The sequence below is a fragment of the Tauraco erythrolophus genome, chromosome 6, assembly GCF_009769465.1.
Source record: "Tauraco erythrolophus isolate bTauEry1 chromosome 6, bTauEry1.pri, whole genome shotgun sequence".
In the NCBI taxonomy this organism is placed as follows: Eukaryota; Metazoa; Chordata; class Aves; order Musophagiformes; family Musophagidae; genus Tauraco; species Tauraco erythrolophus.
This window is the reverse complement of record NC_141470.1, coordinates 70,432,265-70,457,918: the sequence shown is the minus strand read 5'-3', so window position 1 is coordinate 70,457,918 and position 25,654 is coordinate 70,432,265. Positions and strand designations below refer to the sequence as shown.

At 53.6% G+C, this 25,654-nt stretch overlaps 1 protein-coding gene across 1 annotated transcript; it reads left to right on the top strand.

The window, feature by feature from the left end:
* Positions 1-6,322: 6,322 nt before the first annotated feature.
* On the top strand, positions 6,323-22,031 carry GPR137C (G protein-coupled receptor 137C). Its single transcript, XM_086613525.1, has 7 exons — positions 6,323-6,694; positions 14,611-14,654; positions 15,427-15,655; positions 19,535-19,684; positions 20,254-20,376; positions 20,521-20,636; positions 21,866-22,031. The coding sequence occupies exons 1-7, from the start codon at positions 6,323-6,325 to the stop codon at positions 22,029-22,031; spliced, it is 1,200 nt and encodes a 399-aa protein (XP_086469651.1).
* Positions 22,032-25,654: the final 3,623 nt, after the last annotated feature.

The following is a 25,654-nucleotide window of genomic DNA, read 5'->3' as shown; positions in this document are numbered from 1 at the left end:
TCACAAATTAGTCACTAGAAGAGCAGGTGATTCAGACAACCATAAAGATGCTGGGAAAGGCTGTTCCCTTGCTTCTAAGTGGTACCTGCAAGCGCACGAATCCTCAGTGCTTTCAGTTTAGGGTTGTTTTTCTTCCCTCCTTTTTTTTTTTCTGAGTCAAACAGAAATCACATGCGCAGGCAGAAAACAGTGGCCGTATCATACGAAAAACCTCACCCAAACTGTCTGAATTCTTGTTAAAAAGCTTTGAGGATGCCACTGGCATTACACGTGCCACCGAAAGGTGTTGACAAAGGGACGGGCCGTATTGCTCACTTCAGATCATGCCAAATGATGTGGAGAGGTTCAAGACCCCTCCTCTGATGCCTGTCCTATCCCTCCGCCGTCCCAGGTTTCAGCTACACCAGACAGGAGAGGGGTTTGTGCAAACTCCTTCAGCTTATCAAGCCCTCCTTGGTCCAGCCTCATGCTAGTCTGACATCAGTGGCACGGGAGCAAAACCCATGACTCGTGCCAGGCTGCAGGGCAGTCCTAGCAGCCTCCCTTCCGTGCCAGGTCTCCACGTGGAGCTGGTCAGGAGAGGAGCCAAGGAAATTTGTGAGATGTTTCAGAGAAGGGGTAAAGACCAAGCATGCCAGTCTGCTGCCAAGGGCTTACCAGCTGTTTGACTCTTCTTGCTCAGGGGAGCTTCATGCAGACAACCACAACAGGATGAGAAAACACCTTCTTCTTGCTTCATTCCCCTGTATAGTACCAGGTTCCTTCACAGCCTGCTCTTCAGGTATCGGTCTTTGCTGCTGAGTGTGGCAAGAGCACAGCTGGGCCCTGGTCAACAAAGAGACAAAGCTGGAACTGAAGCCGTGTAGAAGCTGTTTGCTTTTGCATCACGAGCTGCAGCTGTTTTTGTTAACAAATGCCCCAGTGTCCGTGGGCTGTCATTCCCTCCAGCGCCCCGTCAGATGCTGTCAGCTCACTATCGCTGCTCTGGGACGAACCCAAACTCAAAAACAAGCAGGCAGAGTCCCTCTGTCTTGCTCCAAGAGCAGGAGCTGGTGAAAGCCAGGCACGCTCCGCATCCACAGGCTCCCTTGCGTGGAGCTGAGGTGTTGGGATCAGGCCTGAACGGCACAAAGGAACAAAGACAGAGCTGAGAAAGGCGTGAATTATTTTTTTTTTCCTTTAATCTGAAGGTCTCCAGTTCTCTCCCTTCCAGCTTTGGGAAGCATCAGGCATTTCTGGTCCTTTGCCCTCCCATCTGTTCCTCTGGCTTTACAGAGGGAACAGAGATCGGGGTGTATGGAGGTGATGTTTATTAAATGACAAACTTGGCTACAGTGGGATGGAAAAATAAACTCAATCCTGGCACGTGGGAACCAGCCAGGTTCTCTCCTCAAATGGGAGAGATTACTATCCAGGAGGCAAGGCCAGAGGAGCAGCTTCCAATGATGCAAAGGCTTCAAAGACAGTGTTATACCTGCAGGAAGGTGCCATCAGCTTAAAACACAACTCCGGTCTCTACCCAGCCCCGATCTCTCTTCATGTCTCCTCTAGCTCTTGCAGTTTTCCTAGCATCCAGCTTCTGCCCTTTCCACACCTCTGTGTGACTGCTGCTCTTCTCCTTGCACCTCTCCCGAAGCTGGTCCCATCTGCCCCACCATAACCCATCATTCTGTCCCACCACCCTCGATCTCGCCCCTCCCCATTATTTTCTCGCCTTTGCACAAAAATGTGTGCTCATCCCTTCCCTACTCCTGTCCTTCTCACCTCCTTACTCCGTGTCCTTCTGTGTCCCATCAATCCAGGTTCGAATATTCAGCTTTTAGGTCATTTCCTCTGTCACCTCTTTTCCATCATGGGAAAATTAACACCATAGGGCTGGAAACAGCCAGAACCCTGTACCACAGCTACTCGTAGCGTTACCAGGGATGTCTGAAAATAGGAGGGGTGTGTGAACCAGCTCTGTGTCACTGCTGGGAAACCCTTAAACCCATGGGCCATGGGGCAGCCCAGCCCATATGCCAGACCTGGTTCATGTTTTCACTGTCGTACCTCCAAGACAGAGCCAGGCAAGGTGGTTAAAGCCACTGAAGATGACCTAAAATGAAACGAAACACACCAGAGACACCCGGCACAAACTCTCGCGTTGGCATAAAATCCCTTGTGCCACATCAGTTTTGCCTGGGAATGCTGCAGCGGTAGCCGCAGGCTGGGACCCTCACATCACCTCTGTGATCCCATCCTCTCTCCCTGACATCCCGCCTCGCACAGCCCCTGGCTGCCACTATTATTACCGAGGAAGCTGCAGCATATTTCATTCAAAGGAGGGTGACGTGGGGTGGCTTTTAAGATACACAAGGCAAGGCAGAACCATTGTCCTGGATCGCACAGCCAGCCGGGTACCGTCATCCATGGAGAAACACCACCAATCTGGACTGAAATGCAACTGAATGTAAATAAAATCTCCCACATCCCTCAACCGAGTATTTTCCTGCTGGTGATCAAATACCTTCTTGCAAAAAAACCTACACTTTATGTCTGGTCCAAACACGTTATGCTGCAGCTTCCCCTTCATTTTATCTCATTATATCAGTATCTTCCAGCCTGCAGAGCTCTCAGTTGGCAAGTTTCAACTCTCTAGGTAGCTGCTACTAAACCAGGAGAATTTAGGATGATCCGAGGGCTGGAGCACCTCTCCTATGGAGACAGGCTGAGAAGAGCTGGGGTTGTCCAGCCTGGAGAAGAGAAGGCTCCGGGGAGACCTTCCAGCAGCCTTCCAGTTCCTAAAGGGGCTACAAGAAAGCTGGAGAGGGGCTTTGGACAAGGGCATGTGGTGATAGGACAAGGGTTGATGGCTTTAAACTGGAAGAGGGGAGATTTAGATGAGATCTAAGGAAGAAATTTTTTACATTGAGGGTAGTGAGGCACTGGCACAGGTTGCCCAGAGAAGCCCCATCCCTGGAAGTATTCAAGGTCAGGTTGGATGAGGCTTTGGGCAACCTGGTGTAGTGGAAGGTGTCTCAGCCCATGGCAGGGGGGGTGGAACTAGATGATCTTGAATGTCCCTTCCAACCCAAACTTATGATTCTATGATTCTGTGATTCTAAATGGAGTCACTTCAGCCTCTCCTAGGATGATGGACTCAGATCAGGCCTTTTATTGCAGCAGGACATTCGCCCCACACCCAGCTGGTACAGTTTTTTGGCAGTGTGCTCCCCTGCCTTTCAATGCCCTTCTGGCAGCAGTTAACCAGTGAGATGCCCTCCCAGATTTGCTAGCAGGGGGGACACAACAGACCCCAAATCCACTCAGGACTGACTCAACCCCTTAGCCACAGCAGGCTAACCAGGCTGAAGCACTGTCCCCGGCACGGCTGGATGCCCCAGCACAAATACCTGCCACTGCTGCCAAAAAACCCAAGGGAGAGAGCATAATGCTGACGACTCTTCCTACACTTTGAACCGTGCAAACAGGTTTCCTTTAGGGGATCCAGAAAAACTTCCTGAAAAGCTCCCTGCTCCAGCCTTCTGCTCTGCGGATCCACATAAACCCCTCCAGCCACATGTCACTGCAACCTCTTCCCAAATACATCCAACTTGCACGCAGCCAGCTTGTCCAAAGATAGAAACGATACCAACAGGTGTACTGTCTGCAAATCTCTTTTCTCCTGAAGAGATGACAAATAGGCTCTCCAGGGCCAAAGAAAGCATCCTTGGGATCCCACTAAAGCATATCTGACTCTCCGGTGACAACCCGCTACGTGAAACTGTCACCCTGCGGCCATTTCACTGCCTGGGAGGGGGGTGAGGTTTGTCCTGTGGGTTTTTAATTCATCAGAAGATTGCACAGCCCCAAGTCACATGCCTGACAACTGTTGACATATACTGCTGACAACTGCTGAAATATCGCTTATGTCAAGCAATATTTAAGCCTTTTTTTTTTTCCCCCAGGTGAATTTATGTGTTAGTTTTACGGAATCCTATGGCCACCCAGCAATAACTTCACTGCCTTACCAGATATTGCATTATTTCACATATTTTTCACTGCACGCTCCCCTTCCCCGCTCACCTTTCAAAAAGTGGCTTTTTCTTCAACAGCAGACAAGCCAGGTTAATTATCACAACCCCGTTTTGCTGGAACAGGGAGCTCATCACGCTTTCAAAATTTCCAAAGGCAAGTTCTTTAACCCTGCTGACTTAAATAAGGTCAGAAAGCTGCAGCTCCCCAGCATTTGGAGCTGGTGCAGCGCTGAGATTGTTCTCCCTTACTTTGGGATGGACTTAAAATTGTGGGGCTGAAATACATGCTGGCCCTTCCCACCTGTCCCATCTCCCCAGCAGCCTCCAGAGGAGGCAGGGGCTGCAACCTGCGACTGCGAGGATCCTCCATCCGTGCCTCCGCACTGCGTGCTGCCGTGGCCGTGACCCTAAAGCCACGGGAAGATGTTTCCAACCATGCTGGATGCCCCAACAAGCCTCCCAGCCAGGCTGCAACGCCAGGACCCACAGCAGACTCATGCACTGCTTCCAGCCAGAAACCAGAGCCTCGCTGCAGAGGTTATTTCTCCTGGATTTATCCACAAACGCCGTTGCAAGCCGAAGCGCTTTTTGACCAGCAGCATTTTAAGGACGTTGTAGGTCGCTGCGTAATCAGCTGGCGGCACAAATCCGTGCCGGGCAGCTCACGAGACCGGAGGCACATCTGGCACGCCATGTGGGATGATAACGGAGCTCCTCTCCCAGCCTCTGACCCTCAGCATCAGACGTGCCTGATTTTCAGCGGGCCTGCAGCCGGGGGATGAGGGTGCCTATAGAGATGGCTGCTGGAGCAGCATCTCACGGTGCAAAGGTGGGAATCACTCTGACATCAAAGCACATCCCAGCCTGTTGCCTGGCGTGCTTTGCCTCGCTGGGTTTTTTGCAGCGATGCTCCCACGTTCCTGCCACTTCCCTGAGAGTTTCACTTTCATTTTCACTTCCAGGTCCCACTTCCCGGCACCCAGTAGCCCGGCTGGGCCTCGCTTGCTAGCCAAGGCTGCAGGAGGGTCATGCTGGAGCTTTTCCCTCTACCCACACCGGGAGAGGAGCGCTTCGATGCCCGTGCACAGCTGACAGCCCGCAGCGTCACTCACTGCCACTGCATCGCTGCCCCCGTCCAGTCTGTCCCAGGGCACCAGGCCCCCAAAGTCCCTGGAAAGCAGCTGGCACCATGAGGACGGACACTGCCAAGCTGCCTCCAAGACGGCCCAGGGATGTCACCTACCTGGGGGTCACGAGCCGAAGTCCTTGTCCCTCCACCACGCTGCCAGGACAGTGTCACACGTCCAGGTGTCCCCTCGGCCCCGGCACTGCCATGAGGTCGGTGGTCCGGCTGTGCCGCTGGAGAAGCAGCGAGGCGGCCTCGTCCCTCGCACCGCCAGCGGGATGCCAACAACCAAGCTGGCAGGTCGGTGGGATCTCCGAGACCCCAGCGGAGCTCTGCCTCGGGGAGGGTCACCCTCCTGTTACGATCCCTGAGCCTTCCCCACCGCCAGAGGGACCGCTGCCCATATAGAAGAGACACCGGGAGCGCCAACCTGCACCTCCCGCACACCCACGCAGGCTGCTGGGGGTGCCCAGGTGCCCCCCGGCAGCTCCGGGGACCCCTCTAGGAAAACTCCCCGCTTCTTCCCCGCCGCCCCCGGAGCCGGAGCGCTGCCACAGCCGACCCCTCAAGGCGGAGGCTCTCTGCCCCTATTGCTGCGGGCACCGCCAGAGCTGCCCCCCCCCTCCACCCCACCACCCCTCGCCGTTGCAAGGGGCTCCTCGGGGCCAACCCCCGGAGCTGCCGACGCCCCGTCGCAGCGCGGACTCGACGGCCGCCCCCGGGGAGGACGGGACGCGTGGGGGGGTGGGCAGGAGCGCGGGAGGCGGTGCCTCCGCCCGCCGCTCCGAGCGAGGTAGGCGGGGCGGGAGAGCGGGCGGGCGGGCGGCGGCAACCCAAGAAAGCAAAGAGGCGGCGAAGCCCGCGCGGGGGCAGCCGCGGGTGACGGGCGGCGGAGACGACCAATCAGCGCGGCCGCTGGGCGGTGGTGGGGGCGGGCCGGCGGGCAGCCAATGGGGAGCGCGCGCCGTCAGGAGCGAGCGCCTCAAATCATCGGGCTCAGCTGATTGTCCCCGGCAGAGAGTTGTTTGGCGGCGGGCGGGCGGGCGGCGCAGCCGGGAGGGCGGGCGGCAGAAAGGAGCGGGGCTCCCCTTTGTTGCATGGGGGTGTCCAGCCGGGGCTGAGGGGAGGGAAGAGGAGAGGCGGGGCGGCCGTTTGGCGGGCCGTTCCCTCCCGCTGCCCCATGAGCGCCACGGCGGCGGCGGCGACCCTCGCTGAGGGGGCGGCCCCGGCTGAGGGGGCCGCCGTGCCCTACGCGCTGGAGCTGGGGCTGACCGTGCTCCACACAGCGCTCTACGCCGCCCTCTTCCTCTTCGCCTACCTGCAGCTCTGGCTGCTCCTCTACTACCGGGAGCGGCGGCTGAGCTACCACACGCTCTGCCTCTTCCTCTGCCTGCTCTGGGCAGCCCTCAGGACCACCCTCTTCTCCTTCTACCTGCAGAACTCCCTGCAGGCCCTCCGGCTCCAGCAGCCCTTCGCCCACTGGCTCCTCTACTGCCTGCCCGGCTGCCTGCTCTTCTCCAGCCTCTGCCTCCTCAACCTCTATTTCGCTGAGGTAAGTTCGTTTTTTTTTTTTTGGGAGGGGGGGAGGGGGCGCACCAAACCCTCCCCCTGCAGGATGCCGGGCTAAAGGCTCCTCTTCAGCCGGTCCCCCGAACTCGGAGGGGCACGGAGGTGTGCCCTGAAGGCAGGCTGTGGGGTGGGATGGAGGTGTGCCGTCAGGTTCGGTGGGAGAGGGTGCTGAGGGGTCTGCTCTCAGTGTGGGCTTTGGGGCAGGTTGGGGAGATGCAGGGATGTGCCCTGAATCCCCAGGGTTGGGGGTGGGGGGGGCACAGGGATTCTGCCCTGAATCCAGGCTTGGGGGTGGGGTGGGATGAGGAGGACGAGCCAAAAGTGTGCCCTGAATCCTGGTGTCAGGGTGGTGGGCGCAGGGGTGCACCTCGGATGCGGATCCTGGGACCCTGTGGGGTGGCACGGGGAGGAGGGGGAGAGGCACATGCCCTGAATCTGTGGTTGGGGGAGTGCGGAGATGGGCCCTGCTCCCGGGTGGGGCTTTTTCCCCCTTTGCCACCCTGTGAGGGGTGGCAGTGCCACGGGGGGTCTCTTGGGGGGATTGTTTTGTGTCTTTTTTTTTAATTGATTCCCCTTCTCTAAAGGGGACCAGAAAGTGGCAGCAGCAGGGGCTGCTCTGGCCTGGAGTGATGCCAACCATTACGTCACCAGCTAGAGCCTCTTCTGCTATTGTTGCTGCGCTCCCTCCTTCTCTCCATCTCTCCGCTCCGCTGTGAACTAGGCTTGTTGTTCTGCAGCTTGTTGTTAGACAAAAACCCTGAGATCCCTCTGCCTCCCCAGACAACAGCCTGGGGCTGGAGAGGTGGGCCCCTTCCCAGCACAATGATCGCTACTGGGACAGTGCGGAGCTGCTTGGTATTGTTGTTGAGCTGTATTCCTCCTTTTCTGGGTTTCTCGTCACTTGTTTTGTGATTATTTTTTTTTGTCCTCCTTTCTCTAGTCCTTTCGCTTGTCTTTATCTTTTAAAGCCTCGGGTCTCCCCTCCCCTTCCTCCTCTGAATATTTTGTTTCTGCTCCAGTTTCTCTTGAGCAGCCAGCCCTTTGCTTGCCTGCCTTCCAGTTTGGTGACTTGTTTCATAAATAGGCTGTACTTTCCTTCCAGCTTTGTTGTTGTTGTTCAGATTCTTTGCTCTGCAGCTCTCAGCTGTTCGCCAGCCTCACAAAGGAATCGCTAACACACAGCGAAATCGCCCCATCGCTCCGATGTGTCACCGATGGGAGTTATGATTTCATTTTCCCGAGGACATCAACATTCACATGATAATGTCAGACTTGGAGCAATCGGGTTGTTCAGCTCTTTTGGTTCTTTCCCCCCTCTGACACAAACACCTGGAAGCTGGGGTGAACTGTCTGTTGCCAAAACTGTCGGTGTTAGATATGACGCCAATCGAGTGGCAGCAAAATAACAAATGGTGCATCGTGTGCATAATCCATCTTGTCTGGTAAAAGTAGCCTGACCTACCAATTGCTCCAACCAGCAGGTGTTTGTATGTCCCTTGAAAGGCAAGCTGAGGAAGGGATCCCATGTTCTGGTACCATAAAGTGGCTGGATTTCTGTTTTCCTCTGAGTCACTTGACTCGACATCAGATTTGCCTCTTTGCAGCCTTGTTAAAAGGCTCCTTTAAAGAATGGCAAAGTAAATTCAAATAGGTTCTCAGGCTTCCCTTCTTCCCACGATACCTGTTTTTTGGTGGACTCTGGTTGAATATACCTCACTTCTTTCTCCTTGAAGACCTAGAGCCAAGGGGAATCCTGTCTGAGGAAAGAGGAGCTCAGAATCTAGAGTGGGGACGGATAAAATGACTTATTGAAATGGGTATGGATGCTCGGTTACAGAGGGGGTCTGACATTTGGCTGTTGCAAGCAGAACGGCTGTCCAGCACTTTGTGGTGTTTGAGGGTGATCTCTCAGTGGTGGTAGGTAGTGAAGAGCTGTAGCTCCAGAGGTTTGGAGAAAGAGTGCAGCTAGGTGGACTGAAAGCCTTACATTTTAACAAAATGAAATGGTGCTCAATAGTGATGTTTGGCCTCCTCTGCTTGGGGAACAGGCTGATAAAACTAGCCTGTCCTGCCCTAGACAGAAGGGTGCCGTGTGCTGGTAGTTAACTGGGGCATGCCTGGCTTGACTGTTCAGCGCTTTTCTTAAAGCCCAGGAGGAGCTGTATTAAGGGGCCTTAGGGTGTAATTAAATAGAATTGTCACTACCTGGAGGAAGGAGAAGCTGTGGTGGAACCATAGTAGTTGAGCTGAAGTGGCTCAAGATCTGGAGATGACTGGTATGTATGAGTGTGACACCAAGCAGAACCTGCTGTAGAGAGGGCCTGTGTGTTGCCAGCTTTTAAGGGCCAGTTGGTAGCAACCTGTACAACGGCATTGGACTTCTGCTCTGAGGGTGCCATCCTGGTCTGGTATGTCCTTGGATAAAAGCATAAGCTGCTTCTGTGCTGAAGGCCTGGCTGATTGTCTTTGTACACAGTGCCTCCTTTGTGGGGATGCTGGAGAAATGGCATCTGTCTAAGCAGTGGAAGAAAACGTGGCCTGTGCTGTGTTATTTGAGCTAATCCTGCTCAATTTAAGGAGCTCCTCAGGCTATGTACAAGCTGAGGATGAAGTGGTGCTGGGTGGGGAAGAGCTCTGGGAAACAACAGATACCCATAGAGAGCTAGCCTTATTTTGCACTCCAGGCTGTGCTGGGGCTGAAATTCAAACTCATGAAACTGCCTGGTGTTCCTCCTTCCTGTGGGGAGAGGCTATCCTCTTCCTATCCCCTCCTGGCCCCTGAGATTCCTGAGGGAATGTAGGGGCCTGACAAAGTGTGTGTGGGATTCTTATTTGGTGGTGTCAGTTTCTTTTTGTCACTGCCTTATTTCCACCTGGAACTTCACAAGGTGTAACGCCTTTTGCTTGGGAGTGTCTCTTCCTCTTTGCTTCAGTTTGTAACAGAATGAGTTCCTCTCCAGGAAATCTGGAGTTCACAGTACATCGGGTCAGAATTCCTCAGATCCGCTCCCAATCTTGCCTCCAACAGGCAGAACAATGGCTCAGATATCCCACCCGGGGTGCTTCTCTGCTGCCAGCTGGACATCTGCTTGAGTAAAGCTACCTTTCCCAAGAGTCTGCCAAGTCCTGCTTTCCCCCAGGTCATTGTCAGGAGTGCAGTACAGGGAAATGTAGCCACAACAACCACCATCTTGACCCTTTCAAAGACCTTCTTGAGTGCTTGGCATCCTTGCCTCACTTAGGAGTCAGCAACTGTGTGCAGCAATGAGTAAGGCCTTCTGCTGGAGTGGTGAGGCTCCGCTGGTCTGCTCAGCCAGACTGGCGTAACCGTAACCCTTAACCTGTCTGGGTTTCTTTAAGTGCTCCATCTGATTAGATGACATCAGCCTCTTTCATCCCTTGCTGCTCTAATTGCACTGGAGCAGGCATGCATGGAAAGAGCATCCAGCCTGGGAGCTGTTTGTCCTTGCTGTCCTGTATCTTCCTGCCTTCTCAGATGGAAAACTGGAGAAGCCTCCATCAGTTTGTGCACTCTTCTACCTTCCTTGTATAGCAGACACCTAGCACGTGTCCTCTGCCTCAGAGGGACAGCTGGTAAGGGGTCATTTAAACTCAAAACTGCTCCATCCCATAGCTGATGCTTCCCACAGTTCCCAAATGAACAGGTGGCCATGCCAGCACCCAGCTATTCTGGGAAATCAGGGTGCATGCAAGTTGCACCTTGTGTTCGTGATAGCATGGGGTGATCTCAGTATTAGAGGGGATGGTGAGGGATCCTCCTCACAGAGAGTTCCAGCTCCTTCTCTGAGAGGCAGGTGGGGGCTCGAGCACTTGTTATGGGGTGTAGTCCCCAAATAGTCCGTGCTCTGCTCCGATGCTTGCTGCTGAACGACTGTGGCGAGAGGAGGAATCTGTCTGTGGATGCCCTTGTGACTGAGTGAGGGCTGTGTTTGTGTCGAGACAGGACATGGTTATGGCTTGTTTCTGGAGAGCCCAAACTCATGATTTCTTTATGGAACAAAAGAGACTTTGCATCAGACAGACAATGACAAGTTTCGGTCTCTCCCAGATCTTTCAGATCTGCTGTGAGTGGCTGTACCAAACCCAAGCTGAAGTGCTGTCTGAGGCTCAATGTTAGAGCTAAGGTCCTGGCTTGTGCAGGTGCTGAAAGTGGTCCTTAGTGCCCACATCTGTGGGATATGGTGTCTGTTGCTTGTCATCTCCTCTTGGCAGCTGGGATACCTCCATCACATGTTCCAAGGATGAGTGTTTTTCTTAAATAACGCTCTGAGAACATGCCCTTAGCTGGTTCACTTTCTGGGCTCAGTGATGCGAGCAAGGTATTCGTTGTTGTGAAATATATCCACTCATCACAAAAATAAAGCCTCCAGCATCGCAGGGGACTTTGAGGTCTGTAGCTCTTCTTGGCCTTGCCTTCCTCCCAAGTCTGTGGCTGATGTGACATGCTCAGAGGACCTATGGCTCCAGAAAGACAGCTGAGTATTGCCTAACTTATAAAAGACTTGCTTAGGAGTAAACCTTCCTGGTCCTGCTGCTCTGGTGTAGCAGAGACCAATGCTCCTTGTTGTCAGCAGGCAACTGCATGACTTCTGGGGCTGGCCTCTCAACTAGGGATTGAAGGAACTGGGCAATTTGCAGGGTTGCTACTAGCGACTTGGCATAACACACCTGTTTGAGGGCAGGGGTCTGTATCTCCTGTTTTTATGAAGAACAGGACTACTCCTGAGCGCTCTGCACTGGCTCCTTCACAGCAGAACCCCCTGCATCAGCTGTTGCTGGGCTTTGAAAGCAGCAGAGCTAGTCCAGTGCTGAATGGCTTGCAAGATTGTCTCGAGGATAAGAACCCAAGTGTGCGTTGTGAACACACTGGTGTCACCTACTGACCCAGCCCCTATGAAGAAAAACCAACCTTCAGATGAGTTATCATGTCTTGGTAACTAAACCCACTGTCAACTCAGTGATGCCTGTTCTTTTCCTGAAGTTCTAGGACTAACTGGGGGCTAGTAAAAGGGTAAGGCTGGTGCCGTGGTCTCTCTCTGCTTTTTGTGGCAGCAGTCCAAGTGTGAGTCTCAGGTTGCCATTGCACTCTTAACCCTGAGACAGCTTTGTGTGCTGCAGTCCCCGGGGCTGTAGGGGAGAGTCCTGGGAGGCTGGCTCGCACAGGGCTGCTGTGGAAGCCAGCGTGGTCTTTCTGTTAGCCAGTGGCATCTCCCTGCTCAGCTGAGGGACTGTTCCCACCCAGGGTGATCAGCTGGAACAGAAGCCAGGGACTCTGGTTTGCTCTGCTGTTGAAAGGCTGTGGTGACAGACGGCTCTTCTGGGAGTCAGAGCAGAAGTACAAACACCTCCAATGGATTTCCATGCTGCACAAATGGGTGCTAAACCAAGAGGTTTCCCAGCTGGATGTCCTTGATGTCTGTGGTGAATGTAGCCTGCAGGCAAACTAAGGACAGAGGAGGATTCAGGGATTTTTCCATTTTGAAGTCACCACATGGTCCTTCCAAGGCCCAAGTTTCCTGTAACTGAGCTTTAGGGCTCAGAGTGGATTATGCCACAGTTGTGTGTTTCTCTGGGCTGGAGAAGAGGGTAGAGGGCTTCAGAGGCTGCTCCTAGTGCTGTGTCCCTCAGCCATGGGGGCTGGATACCTCTCTCTGCCAAAATACTGTGTCTTATTCCCCACTAAGTGCCTCCAGAGTTCACCCTCCCTCAGCCTGGGGAGGATGCCGGGCAGTGAAACTGGCCCTCAGAAGAAGGTTGCTGGGGCTGCCTGATGCCCTGTAGGAGGGCTTTCAAATGCTTGAAACTACTGTAATGGATCAGACAACCCTCAAATCCTGAAATGTCTCTAGAAATCCTGTTGGCAGCAGTCTGATTTCTGAGGCTTTGGAGCGCCATCGCTACCTCAGTGCTGACTGGAAGGCAGGAGGCAAGAAATCCCATCAGGAAAAAAAAGCTGACTAAGGGTGCCTTGTAAGAGATGAGTGATCCTCCACTGCAGCCGCAGGCTGGAAGCTGACAGGGAAAATTCTTTGCAGGAAGCAGTGAAACTAGACCTCCACACCTGTGCTGTGATCCCACAGCAGTTTTGTGCTGACCCCACACGTACACGTCTGCTGGATCTGGCTGTCTACCTCTTCCTCAGTTCCTTCAAAGTCTCCAGTCAGGACATGAGCTTTGTCCAAGACTGAATGTGACCTTCAGCTCTGGGATCCTTCCTGATGGGGTCTGTCCCAGGATCTGCGTTTTTCACAGGATAAAACCCAGTTCCTGCCATGGCTGTGCTGGATCAGTGCGTGCCAAGTGAGCTCCGTGTAGCTCTGCCAGTGTGCTGCTTTCTTGTTGCTTGTCCTTTACCATGTGTGAGCATGGTTACTTGTCCCCTTGCAGCAGGACCACTCCGCTCACATCTGAGCGGTGACTTGGGAGAGTGTCTGCACCTTCCTAAACTGACCATCATTCCTTAGGCTGGAAGTCTAATCCTTTAGTTTAGATCTAAGGAAGAAATTTTTTACAATGAGGGTGGTGAGGCACTGGAACAGGTTGCCCAGAGAAGTTGTGGCTGCCCTATCCCTGGAAGTGTTCAAGGCCAGGTTGGATGAGGCTCTGGGCAACCTGGTGTAGTGGAAGGTGTCCCTGCCCATGGCAGGGGGGTTGGAACTAGATGATCTTTGAGGTCACTTCCAACCCAAACCATTCTGTGATTCTATGATTCTAAGTCCTGCCCCTGCATCCTTCAGCAGGAGCTGCCCTCCGGCCCAAAAGTTCATGGAGACTTGTCTGCCATATTGGAAAAAGTGTGCTGCAGGGCTGTCTGTGAGCTGATGGTTCTGCTCCAGCCTTCCCAACCCAGATGGCTGGGCGTGCAGGCATGGCTTCAGCACCCTGCAGTCTGAGGAGGGGCCCGTGAGCCTTTGCTTTGAAGCACCAGTTCTTCTTGGGCAACTTTCAGCTTGAGTCTCCTAATCTCGTGTTTGGTTGGGAGATTTGCAGAACCCAGGTCTGCTATCGGGCAGAGCCTGTGCTGCTCTGACGGATGAAATAGTCTGTAGATGACTGACTGATATCAGTCAGATGGCTGGGCCTCCTGCCTCTGGAGGGCTTCCTACCATCTCAGAGTAACTTTTCCAGTGTATTTGGCATACAGACATCCTCAGGGTGGAGGAGCTGGGAGCTCCAAGTGCTTGTTACAGCCTGCAGGTCCATGATCCAATACCAGAGGCTATTTTAGACCAGCTATTTGTCTTGCTAAAGCACAGCAGCTGAAGCAGCTTTCTCTAACAGGGAAATTGGGCGTGATTGAGGTCCTAAAATATGTAGCACAGAACACTGGGTGAAGTAGATGTATTTTTGAATGATCTTGGTGTTACTGAGTGCTGAACTCCCTGCTGTTCTTGAAGTCCTTGGGTGTGATGTAAGTTCTTGTCAATATTATGTATGTTTCTGCCTGTTGGACATGTGTGTTTGGGCTTGGCTTTTGCAAGAAAGACTGGTACTCTTCTTTTTTCTTGCAGTTGGGTCCAGTGACAGGCTTGGTGCTAATAGGTAATCTAGAGTCTTTCAAGATGTCCAACTGGTTGCTGGCTCCTCTGTTGTATATATCTTTACTAAGCTTAAAGGAGAACTGCAGGTCATGTTCATTTTCACTCTGAGGGTGGTGAGGCACTGGAACAGGTTGCCCAGAGAAGTTGTGGCTGCCCCATCCCTGGAAGTGTTCAAGGCCAGGTTGGATGAGGCTCTGGGCAACCTGGTGTGTTGGAGGATGGAGGGTGTCCCTGCCCATGGCAGCGGGGTTGGAACTGGATGATCTTTGAGGTCCCTTCCAACCCAAACCGTTGTATGATTCTACGTTAAGTAATGCTGTGCAAATCTTTCCCCCAGGTCATATTCAAAGTGAAATGTGCAGCGGAATTCAACAAGTATAAGTAAGTGATGCTTTCCTGATGTTACGTTCAAAGCTGGGTGAAGGTGACCTCATGCTGCAGTGGTGGGAATGGGAGCTTCAGACCCCAGAGACTCAACAGAGCTAATGCCTTACCTGGCTGTGCTCTGACAGAGGATGAGTGTTGTGCCTTGGAGCAGGATTGGAAGCTCCAAGGGAACCAAGGAAGCTCAAGCATGTGCTTTGTGCCTCCATACATGTCATCAGCATCCCAGTACCAGTGCTGCTAGCAAAATGGATGAATTCTCAAGGGCATTTTGAGCTGTCCCACTCCAGAAAAGATCTGCAGGATGAGGCTTGAGCAATAGCTGGGACTTGTGTGTGTGCAGCCCAGGCGCTTCCTGGCCATTTCCAGGGAAACCCACAATGGAAAATGCAAGCTCCAGTGGCTTTCCATAAAGAAGTTGCAGTGGTGGTGATGACTCATAGCTTATTGACTAAAGTTAATGCGAAGCTAGAGCAACACTTAAAATCTGCAAGATAAGAACCTGACTGTCAGAAGATGAGTCTTGTAACTCATGACTGCTTACACTGCTCACGCATTATGAGAGCAGCTCAAACAAATACTCTGCAGACTTGGGCTGCCAGTACAAGCACTGAAACTTGCTGGATTGTCTGAGCTTCCTAGCAAGCAGAGCACTGGGCATGGTGGGAGGTCCTCTTGCCTGATCAGACAGGAGAGTGGTGGAGAATGACCCCAGAATTGTCTGACTTGAACTCCTGTTTTTTTTTTTTCCCCCCCACCATCTCTCCAGGGTCCTGTTGTATCTGGGCTCCATATTTACCAGCCTCCTCTTCCTAGTGGTGAACTTAACTTGTGCAATGCTAATCCACGGTGAGGTGCCGGACAACCAGCTGAGGTGGGCAGTCCTTGCCCGCGCCCTGGTCAACGACAGCCTCTTCATCCTCTGTGCCATCTCGCTGGCTTGCTGCATGTGCAAACTGGGAAAGATGTCTTCAGCGAATGTCTACCTCGAGTCTAAGGTGGGTAAAAGCCTTGTCAGCTACACTGGAACTGCACAATCATCAGCTGGATTCTCTACTGGATCTGCATGTGCTTATTCAGAGCAATGCTGGCCTGGTGGCACCTGAGCTACTCTTGCTCCAATGCTCCTTCCAGCGTGGAAGTGGTGGCTCTTGGACTCCTCCCTCTGGAAAGTGTGTGCTCCTGCTGTGGGGAGGAAGTGCTCTGTGTGTTTTAGGGGAACACGTTGTCTGGCACCACAGGACTCTTATAAGCTGCTTCTGCTTTTCAGGTTTAGAAGTGTAATTTAGGGTTTGACTGGAAGAGAGGGTTCTCTGAGTAGCAGATGAGTTTCTGCAGTATATTGTCAGTAAGGACAGTAAAGCCTGCAGCATATTCTTATATGTGGGTCGGAGCAATCCCAAGCACAAGTTCAGGCTGGGCAGAGAATGGATTGAGAGCAGCCCTGAGGAAAAGGACTTGGGGGTGCTGGTGGATGAGAAGCTCAGCATGAGCCAGCAATGTGTGCTGGCAGCCCAGAAAGCCAAACATGTCCTGGGCTGCATCCAAAGCAGTGTGGGCAGCAGGTCGAGGGAGGGGATTCTGCCTCTCTGCTCTGCTCTTGTGAGACCCCCATCTGGAATACTGCGTTCAGCTCTGGAGTCCCCAACACAAAAAGGACATAGAGCTGTTGGAGCAGGTCCAGAGGAGCACACGAAGATGATCCAAGGGCTGGAGCACCTCTGCTATGAAGACAGGCTGAGAGAGTTGGGGCTGTTCAGCCTGGAGAAGAGAAGGCTCCGGAGAAATCTTATTGCAGCCTTCCAGTTCTTAAAGGGGGCCTACAGGAAAGCTGGAGAGGGACTTTGGACAAGGGCATGTAGTGATAGGACAAGGGGCAATGACTTTACACTGAAAGAGGGGAGATTTAGATTGGATACAAAGAAGAAATTTTTCACTCAGAGGGGGGTGAGGCACTGGCACAGGTTGCCCAGAGAAGCTGTGGCTGCCCCATCCCTGGAAGTGTTCAAGGCCAGGCTGGATGAGGCTTTGGGCAATCTGGTGTAGTGGAGGGTGTCCCTGCCCATGGCAGGGGGGTTGGAACTGGATGATCTTTGAGGTCCCTTCCAACCCAAACCATTCTAGGATTCTATGATTCTTATCTCTGGCAGATACAGAGCAATTCTCTGCAAAGGGGATCCCCCCAGCAGTCCAGCTTTAGGTGCCTACTTGCTTGAGCCAGAGGCAGTGCTTGTCTCTGGATGAGACAAGCATCTCAGAAGGGGAGGAGAGAAGGCAGGAGGACAGGCGATGGTCTGAATGTACACAACTCTTCTCAAGCAGGTAGGGAAGTGGATAAGCCACCAGCAGTCTCATCTTACTGAGGCAGTAGGCTGTGATTATGTGTGTGTTTGAGCTGCCTCATCTTCATCTGGGAATGAACATCACTCCTATCAAAGGCAGTGATTCCAGGGTGGGTCCCTGGCCTGTTGAGAAGGGCAGACAGTGGTCTCTTGATGAGCCTGGAAATGTCTATAGGAAAAACTTGAGCACCTGAGCATAGTCAGGCTCAGGGAATCCAGCTGCCTGGCTCTGGTACTTCTGAGCTACTCTCTTTTCCCAGTAGTACAGCTCCTCACTCCTTGTGATCTGAATGGCCTCTTTCCAGGTGTCCAAGTGGGGCTCTGTCCTCCTGCAGAGACCTTACTTCCAATGTGCCTTCAACCAGGTGAAACTATATGGGCTTAAGGCACTGCTGTGCCTGGCTCGGAGTGTAGAGCTCCTGGAGGCCGTGGGATGGCTCTGTCCCCCCTCAGGAAAAGGATGAAGAGGGTGACAAGCTGCCTTGCAGCAGACACTGCTACAGAGACATTCTGGATCCAGACAACTGCCTTGCACTGGCTGGAGGCATCTCCTTGCTCCTTAGCAGGCCATCTGCATGGCTGCTCGAGTGGCTGCAGTCCACTGCCCCTTCTCTTAGGGCAGCTGAGTGAAAGCTGAGAGAGTGGCCAGAGCTGTGCTGTCAAGGCTGAAGCTGAGGCTTTCTGTAGAAGTCTGGCTCTCTTCAGCGGTGGAGAGCATCGGTGGTTGCCCAGAATCCAGGGTCTGTGGGCCACAGGCAGCCGGGAGCAGCTGCCTGGCTGGCTCTTGTGACAGCTGTCCACAGGGGCTGCGGAGTGCAGCCAGGTGAGCTGAAGTGGGACAGAGGAGCCATGAGTAAGCTGTGAACCTGCTCACATCCCTGCCTGCTTGGGCCAAGTATCCAGCTCTGACTGGCTCTGGACACTAATTAACTTACCAGGTTCACCCAGCATTAGTTTACGAATGTAGGAACTTCCTCTAGTTACGTGCCTGAGGCTGCCTGTGGGGCCCTGCTCTTGTACACCATGCTCCAGAGAAGCCTGCTCTCTGGTTGAACACTCAACCTGACTGTCTGGTAAAGATCTCTTGTTGCATTCAAATGCTGTCTCCCTTCCCTGCCTTGGAGGCATCTCCTGACTTTGTGTTGTGGAGGAGCTGCTAAAGTAGGGTGGGGGTGAGCAGGAGTGTTACAGAAATGCCTGAGAAGGTCACCCTGCCTCCTGAACTCCAGCTGTGAACCTGCTGACTCAAAGCAATGCATCAAGGCTGGAGGGGCCTAGTGAGGCAGCCACCTTCACTGAAGGTAGGAAGGTTTGAGCTGTTTGACACTTGAGAAGGAGGCTGTGCTGTTGGACTGCTGCCACATCCTACACTGTGGTCCTTGTCAGCTGGAGACTTGCTTCACTAGCCTCTCTGCCTCTTATCCTGCTGTCCTGACCACCAAGGGCTCCGCTAACAGTGCTAGAGCAGGCCGTGTTCTTGTGCTCCAGTGGTGTCACAGGGACTTGTCTGTTAGCAAGACTTCATGCTGACTCTTCCAAGAGGCTGTCTTGAGCAAGTGCTCTAAAACTAGAAAACTAGAGCTGGCATACCTGTAGCTTGGATGTGGAGCAGGTCAGTGAGATGAGCTTCCTGAGCAGATTGTCTGCTTAAATACAAAGGTAAGTCAGCTGCTGAGATGTTTGTCTGCCCACTTACTGACTTGGTGGCTACTGGTAGCTATTAAAAGGCTTCATGGGTGTATTTAGCAAGGAAATGGAGACACCTGCAGATGTTCAAGTGGCTTCCTCTCCCATGGCTAGCTGTGCCCAGGAAAGGGGGGCACTGTGACCTCCAGGGGCCCTGTGCAGCTATCACTCTGACAGCACTGCACCTGAGACACTGCAGAGAAAGCTGCTCTTCACCAGCACAGGACAGCTAGCAGGAGGCAGAGGTCCCACAGCATCTAGCCACCCTTCAGCAGCCTGCTCTGTGTACAGCAAAGCCTGGTTTGTGCCACAGCAGTGCTGGGGCTCAGGTGCTGGGTCTTTCTGCCTCTTCTTGGAGTTGCCCACCCCAAATATTTGGGCTTCTTTCCCAGACAAACGTGTTCCATGTCAGGTGTGCCTAACTGCTGCAGAGTGAATAAGTGGGGTGGACATCTCTGCTGTAGTGTCTGATCAGGGTGTAGAAGCAGCAAGATGATTCTCTTACTGGTTGTTGGTTGGCCTTCTGGAGACTACCAGGGTAAAGCAGTGGGTGGGATGGCATCTCTTTGGGCCACTAGCTTGAAGCTGATGGATAAGATCCTGCAAATGATGCTCCTGTGCCTTGAGTTGTCCCTGCTCCCTGGTGACACTGGCTGCGTAGCTCTGCTCCTGCAGTGAACCCCTAGCACAAGGAAGCTCTTAACCAGCTCTGAATATTTTAGCAGCAACATGCAAATGTTCTGGTTCGTTCTTGCCTGCACAGCTTCTTGTGCATTCAAGGGGGGGTGGTGGGAAATGGAAGCTCTGTAAGAAGGTCTGTATTAAAACTGGTTTTCCTTCCTGTTCTAGGGAACATCTGTCTGCCAGGCTATTCTTGTAGGATCTGTAGTTGCTCTTCTGTTTTCCTCAAGGGCTTGCTATAACCTGGTAGCTGTGGCCATATCTCCAGACAGTGTTCCTGGTCCTTTTAACTATGGCTGGGACAGCCTTTCAGACAAGGTAAGTGTCTGTGACCCCCAGTCCACAGCTAGCAAAGCAAAAGGTGGTTACTCTACTGTCCTGTGAGGGCATGTGCAGGTGAGAAGGGGGCTACGTGGGGGTGTTTGTTTTGCTGAATCCCCAGACGAGCTGGCTTTCTGCCTTCAGAAGCCCTGCTTGCTCTCTCTACCAGAGCAAACCCAAATCTTCCTCTACTTGGCTACTTCTTCAGGAGGGATTCCCTGTTGTGCTCTTCAGTTTTAGCCTGCCAACTCTTCTTTTGGGGGAGAGAAGGAACAAGTCAACTAGAGCAGAAAAGCAATGCTTAATCAGGCGTGGCTGTGTGCAAGGGAGAGTTGTTGGTGTGAGGAGGGAGCTAACACTACCCTGGTAGCACACTAAGAGAACCATCTCACTGAAAACGGGAGCAGCAGTCAGGTGGGGGTCAATGTTTGGGTTTAGTGACTCCTGCCTTCCTAAGGGTTTCTCCGCATTCCCAGTTCTAAGCTGTGTGCTGTGTCCAGCTTTGGGAGCTGTGTGGCTCTGCTGATGGCTGTGACTATACAGAGACTTCTAACTTCTGTCCACAGGTGCACGTGGAAGTGAGCAGTGAAGAGTACGTGGTGTTTGGAGTGGTCCTCTTCCTCTGGGAGCTGGTGCCAACGACTTTCGTGGTGCTGTTCTTCCGGGCTCAGAGACTGAGTCAGAACTTGGTAGGCCAGAGCAAGCTCCTGTGGATTGAGTCCCCTTGCACAGGGAGGAGCCCCAGGGTGCCTGGGGTGGGGAAGGGGGCCAGGACTTTAGGAAAACTGTCAAGAAATACCTCACTTCTGGCCTGACTCCTTTCTCTTGAACAGACTTCAGCGGGGATGGTCAATAGTCACAGCTACAGCTCCAGAGCCTACTTCTTTGACAATCCGAGGCGCTATGACAGTGACGACGACTTGTCACGGCTTGGGGCCAGAGAAGGAGGGTAAGCCTTGCGTTGGGAAAGGGAAGGCACGGTTGCTGTTCCGCTGCCCTGCGTGGAAGCAACAGAGCTCTCGGCTTCTGCTCTTAGGAAAAAAATTTTGGTGTAAGAGGCAGCTTGGGCAGGGAATCTTCTGCCTGAGCTTGTTTTTTTCCCCTTCTACAGCTGACAAGGAGCTATTTTTATTAGACAGAAGCCACCAGCTCTGAGTGGTGGGATATAACACTGGGACATAGCTATGGACAAGAGGCCTCATCCAGGAGGGCTGATCTTGCCAGGACCCTTCCTCAGCTGTGGAGGCAGAGGGTGCTTAAATGACTCCAGAGGAGTTTCTCTACTGGAAAGCGAGAGGTGGTGAAGTCCTGGGAGAGACTCGGTGGTCTCTGGGAGCTAACTGGGACAAAGCTCTGCAGGAACACCTGGTGTGGGGGATGATGGTCAGGTATCCCCAGCAAAACTGTAAGGGGAAACCTGGCAGCCCTGTCCTTCACTTTGCTGCTCAGGGTCTGACCTCCACCTGTCCAGGGGTGTAGTGAGAGGGGTTCAGAGGCTCTGGCTCTTCTTGACCGCTTTCATAGGGCCTGGTGCTCCTCTCCTTGCACCTGTTTCCTCAAAGCCAGGTTCCTTGGAGATACCATGGCTGCAGGTCATAGCCTGCTTCTGCAGGCGTGGATCCCCTGCTCAGTGCTCAGAGCAGAAGGTTTTCCTAGCAGTAGGGACTAGCTGCAGCCACATAAGTCATCTCTAAGTCCATAACTCAGATGAGAGCAACGAAACTAGTGAAGGGTTTAGAGAACTTGTCCTATGAGGAGTGGCTGAGGGAGCTGGGATTGTTTAGTCTGGAGAAGAGGAGACTCAGGGGGGACCTTATTGCTCTCTACAATTACCTGAAAGGGAGTTGTAGGGAGATGGGGGTCGGTCTCTTCTCCCATGTTATGAATGACAGGATGAGAGGGAATGGCCTCAAGTTACACCAGGGGAAATTTAGGTTGGATATCAGGAAAAATTTCTTTCCAGAGAGGGTTGTGAAGTATTGGAACAGGCTGCCCAGGGAGGTGGTGGAGTCCCCATCCCTGGAGGTGTTTAAAAACCGTGTGGATTTGGTGTTGAGGAACATGGTTTAGGGACCCTGACAGTGCAGGGTGAATGGTTGGACTTGATGATCTTGAGGGTCTCTTCCAACCAGATGATTCTATGATTCCATGTCTGTTTTCTTCTGTCTCTTCTCGCAGCTTGGCCACCCCTCAGTGCTCTGGCTGCTATGGGTCCCTGGCTGGGAGCGACAGCTACGCGGTGGGTCCCCATCTCAGCGGAGCCGCTGCAGACAGTGCCCCATTGCTCATTGCCACAGGTGGCTCGGAGATGAATAACCACCACAGCCCTGCACCGCAGAACTGAGGAGGCCGCGAGGTCCTTTTCTCCCCAGAAGTGGCATTCATGTATAGGATTGTGACCTGGTTTTCTCTCTCCTTCCTACCCGAAGCTTCTAACTCATCGACACAAACATTCCACTACCTGCTGCAGCTGTGAGCAGGACTGAGCCTGTGGCTGCAGGCAGTAAGCAAGAGAACTGTGACTTCAAGGTACCATGTAGCAAAGCTGAACTCTCTGGAAGCTTTTTCTTGGTCTGGTCTTCAAGATGTTGGCAGCTAAATGCACCAGAGCTTCCTCACTAGAAAAGAAACATCAAATGCATATTTGCACTTTTATCTGCACACTTGGAAGGAACGAATCGTGCTCAGACTGCGTGCTTGGTCTGAGACTGTTCTAGTTACTCTTTTAATTGCACATCCATAGCTGGGAGAGGCACTGTCTTCCTGCAAAGACGTGTTCCGTGAAGTACTCCGCATCCTGACTCACGTGGGAGTGTGAAGCTCTGTCAGCGAGCGTATTCCAGGCAGGGCAGTGCCTCCCATGGGGAATGTCGAAGTGTCCTGTGCCATATTCGTACCCAGCGCGGCTGAGTGTGCTCTCGCTCTGACTCCTGGTCCTCGTTTCACCTGGTCGCTGAACTGTCCCACCTTGGGCTGCGGGTTCCAAGCTGAGCTCAAAGTGTGTCCTAGCAGAGGCCTGTGAGGTGAGATCGAGTGCTCCTACTGGCATTAAGGTCACCATGTTGTGACCATCCTGCTAGCTGAGGCGAAGGGAGAGGGCTGGCTGGGATGGCAGGGGCCAGACTACAGGCTGCTGCCTTCTGGGGAAGCTCAGAGCTGGAGCTGGCTCACCAAGAGTGTGCGTGCAGGAACATGTGTGACCCAAGGCGTGTGTGGAATAAGGGCTGCTTTAACTGGTGGGTGGTGGGAGTGGTCCTGCACCCTCCTCCCCTTCACCCCTGGTGGGGCTCCCCTTGTCCCCCTCAGTATTAACCAAGAGTTTTAACCTGCGTGAATGTGAACTGCTGGGGTCCCTGCTGAGGTGCAGGAGGTGTCTGTCTGCTTGTGGAGGTGATGCCCACTATTGCAGAGATCTGCTCCCTGGGCTCCTTGCTCTCCCCTCCCCTGCTATGGAGCAGGACTGGGGGCCTGGAGTGCTCCCACCACTGCAGCAGCGGTGTCAGCAGGGCCTGGTGGTGTACACAGGGTTTGAGAGTGCTGGGTCAGACTGGGAGGGGGTTTCTGTCTCTCTTTTACCAAAATAGCCAAGTCTGGCCTGGTCTATAGCTCTGGCAGGCTCTTGGAGATGAGGTTTGATGTTCCTCCTGGCTTGTCCCTGAGCCCTGTGTGGGGATGAGCAAAGCAGCTTTGGACACAGGCTTGGATGGAGGTGCTGGTCCAGGCAGGGCAGCTGCTCTGACCTCTAGTGACAACCTGAACTGGAACTGCTTTTAACCCACCTGGAGCTGCTCTTGCTGCTCCAACCCCAGTCTGACACTGGTGACGGGCTTACCTGTGCATGGGGTGGTGCAGTGCTGCCTGGCTCTGGCTGTGGGACACGGGGCTGGTGCTGGAGGGACCCTGAGGCAGCCTCAGTGCCCACAGCTGTGTGTGAGGTGGAACCCTGAGCACTGGGGAGCCCTGGCCTCTGCTGGCCTGCTGTGTGCTCACTGGGATGGCCTGGTCACCCACCTCATTCGTACTGAGTGAGGTGTCACTTGGCACACCGAGCGCCCCCAGTCCCTCTGTGTGGTCTGTGCTGACTCGTGGGCCTCTCCCTGCTGACCTGCTTCACTCCTGCTGGCCCCAAAAAAACCCACCAGCCCTGCTGCTTTTTGGAGAAAGCTCTGAGACGAGAACTTTTCAGCACATCCCTCTTGCTCTAGTACTTGAACCAGAGTTCCACCCTGGCTGCCGTGGCTCTCCTGGCGGAAGGGACCTGTCTCCTTCCCTTGGCTGGGGTGCAGGAACGGGCTGCCCCATCTCAATCACTGCTTGACTTATGGCAGAGCTCACGAGGGCCCTGGGCTCGCCCGTGGCCCTTCCCTCTTCCCCCATAAGTCACCAAAGACAGTGCGTGACACTAGTGGCCCCGTTCTCGCTTAAATTCCAAAGCACTGGGAGCACTTTAAGGTTTGATTTGGAGGGAAAGGAGTGTAGTGCAAAAAAAAAAAAAAATATTAAAAAATAAAAAAACTAAAGGGCTACAGGCTCCTTGTTCGTATTGCACTGAAGCACACACCAACACTACGATCTTCCTGGCACTGGGAGGGCAGGTCGGGGCAGTGAGTCTCGTTGCTAACGTACTGGTGGAGTGACTGGCGAAGTGGTTTGGTTCCTGGTTTTATTCATTCGTACGGATGGCCGTTCATTTCAGAACTCTGGCTGCTCCTGCTGGGGCTGGCCCTGTGTTTTACTGAAGTAATTTATAGCTGAGAAGTACAATGACTTTTTTAAAGCATAGTTGCCTTTTGTTAAACTTTCCTTTTTTTGTGGGGTTTTTTTTTTTTTTTTGGTATGGTTTAACAGCGTTTTGGCTTTGCAGTCAGGCAGCAGCTGGCTGCACCAGGAAGCTGTGCCCAATGAATGTACCTATTTGTTCTTCACTAAACTGTAACCAAGCACTACTCTGTTGAAATAAAAAAAAAAAAGGACTTTCTGTGTGAGGTTTCCAGAGGCCTGGCTGTGTTTGCTCTCAGTGTGCCCCAGCTCCAGCCGTGGTCCTGCTGTCCCCCTTGTCCTGGCCAGGGGCTCCAGCACAGGAGCCTGGACATCCCACTGCTCTGCCGAGACACGCTGGGTAACTGGCTGAAGCTGCTTCACAATGGGCTCCCAGGGCTGCTGGGGTGGCTCGGTCCTGGGCAGCAGCTGCCAGGGACCAGCACGCTGCGCTTTGCTCCAGCGTGACCACAGCATCCCTGCGAATCCCCCTGTGGGCTTAAAGCTGGCTGGGCGCAGAGCACCCACAGGTGTGTTTTTTTCCCCTGTGCCCTCACAGGGTGCTTTGTCCTCTGTTTTTGGGGGCTGGCTGTGGCGCAGAGGGATGCAGTGCTGCCCCTGTCCCCAGCTCGTGAGGGACAATGTGCTCAAACCACGTCCTCTGCCCCTCGCTGCCTTCTGCTTCCCAGCTCCCAGTGCAGGTTGGGAGACGTTTCTGGGCATGGGCTGTGCTTTATCCCCTTCCAGGACCTGTGATCCCACCAGCCTCCCGTGCAGCGCTGAGCTGTGGAGGAGCTGCAAACCCAGCTCGGTACCTCGGTGCTTCCCTTATTTCCTCGCACGGGTTTATCTGCGTGGCCTTGAGCTCGCTGCCAACGCAGTCGGAGCACACGCTGCATCTCCTGCCCAGCCCAGCAGCGTGTTGTGGGGGCTCTGGGGTGAAAAGCACCCCCGTGCTGCATGGGGCTGGGGGTGTGGCGGGCTCTGGCAGCGCTGGCCATGCGTGAGCCCATCCTTTGCCCGTTGGCAAAGGTGTAATCGGGGCTGGTGCCGCACCCGGCCGGCAGCAGGACGGGGTGTCTCGCCCCACACCTCGCCGAGCCAGCCGGGCGGCTGTGGCCGACCTCTGCTCTGCCACAGCAGCTCCCTGGCCTACTTCCCCAGCTGCTCGTCCTTGGAGCGGGAAACTTCAACTCCTGCCTCCGAGCG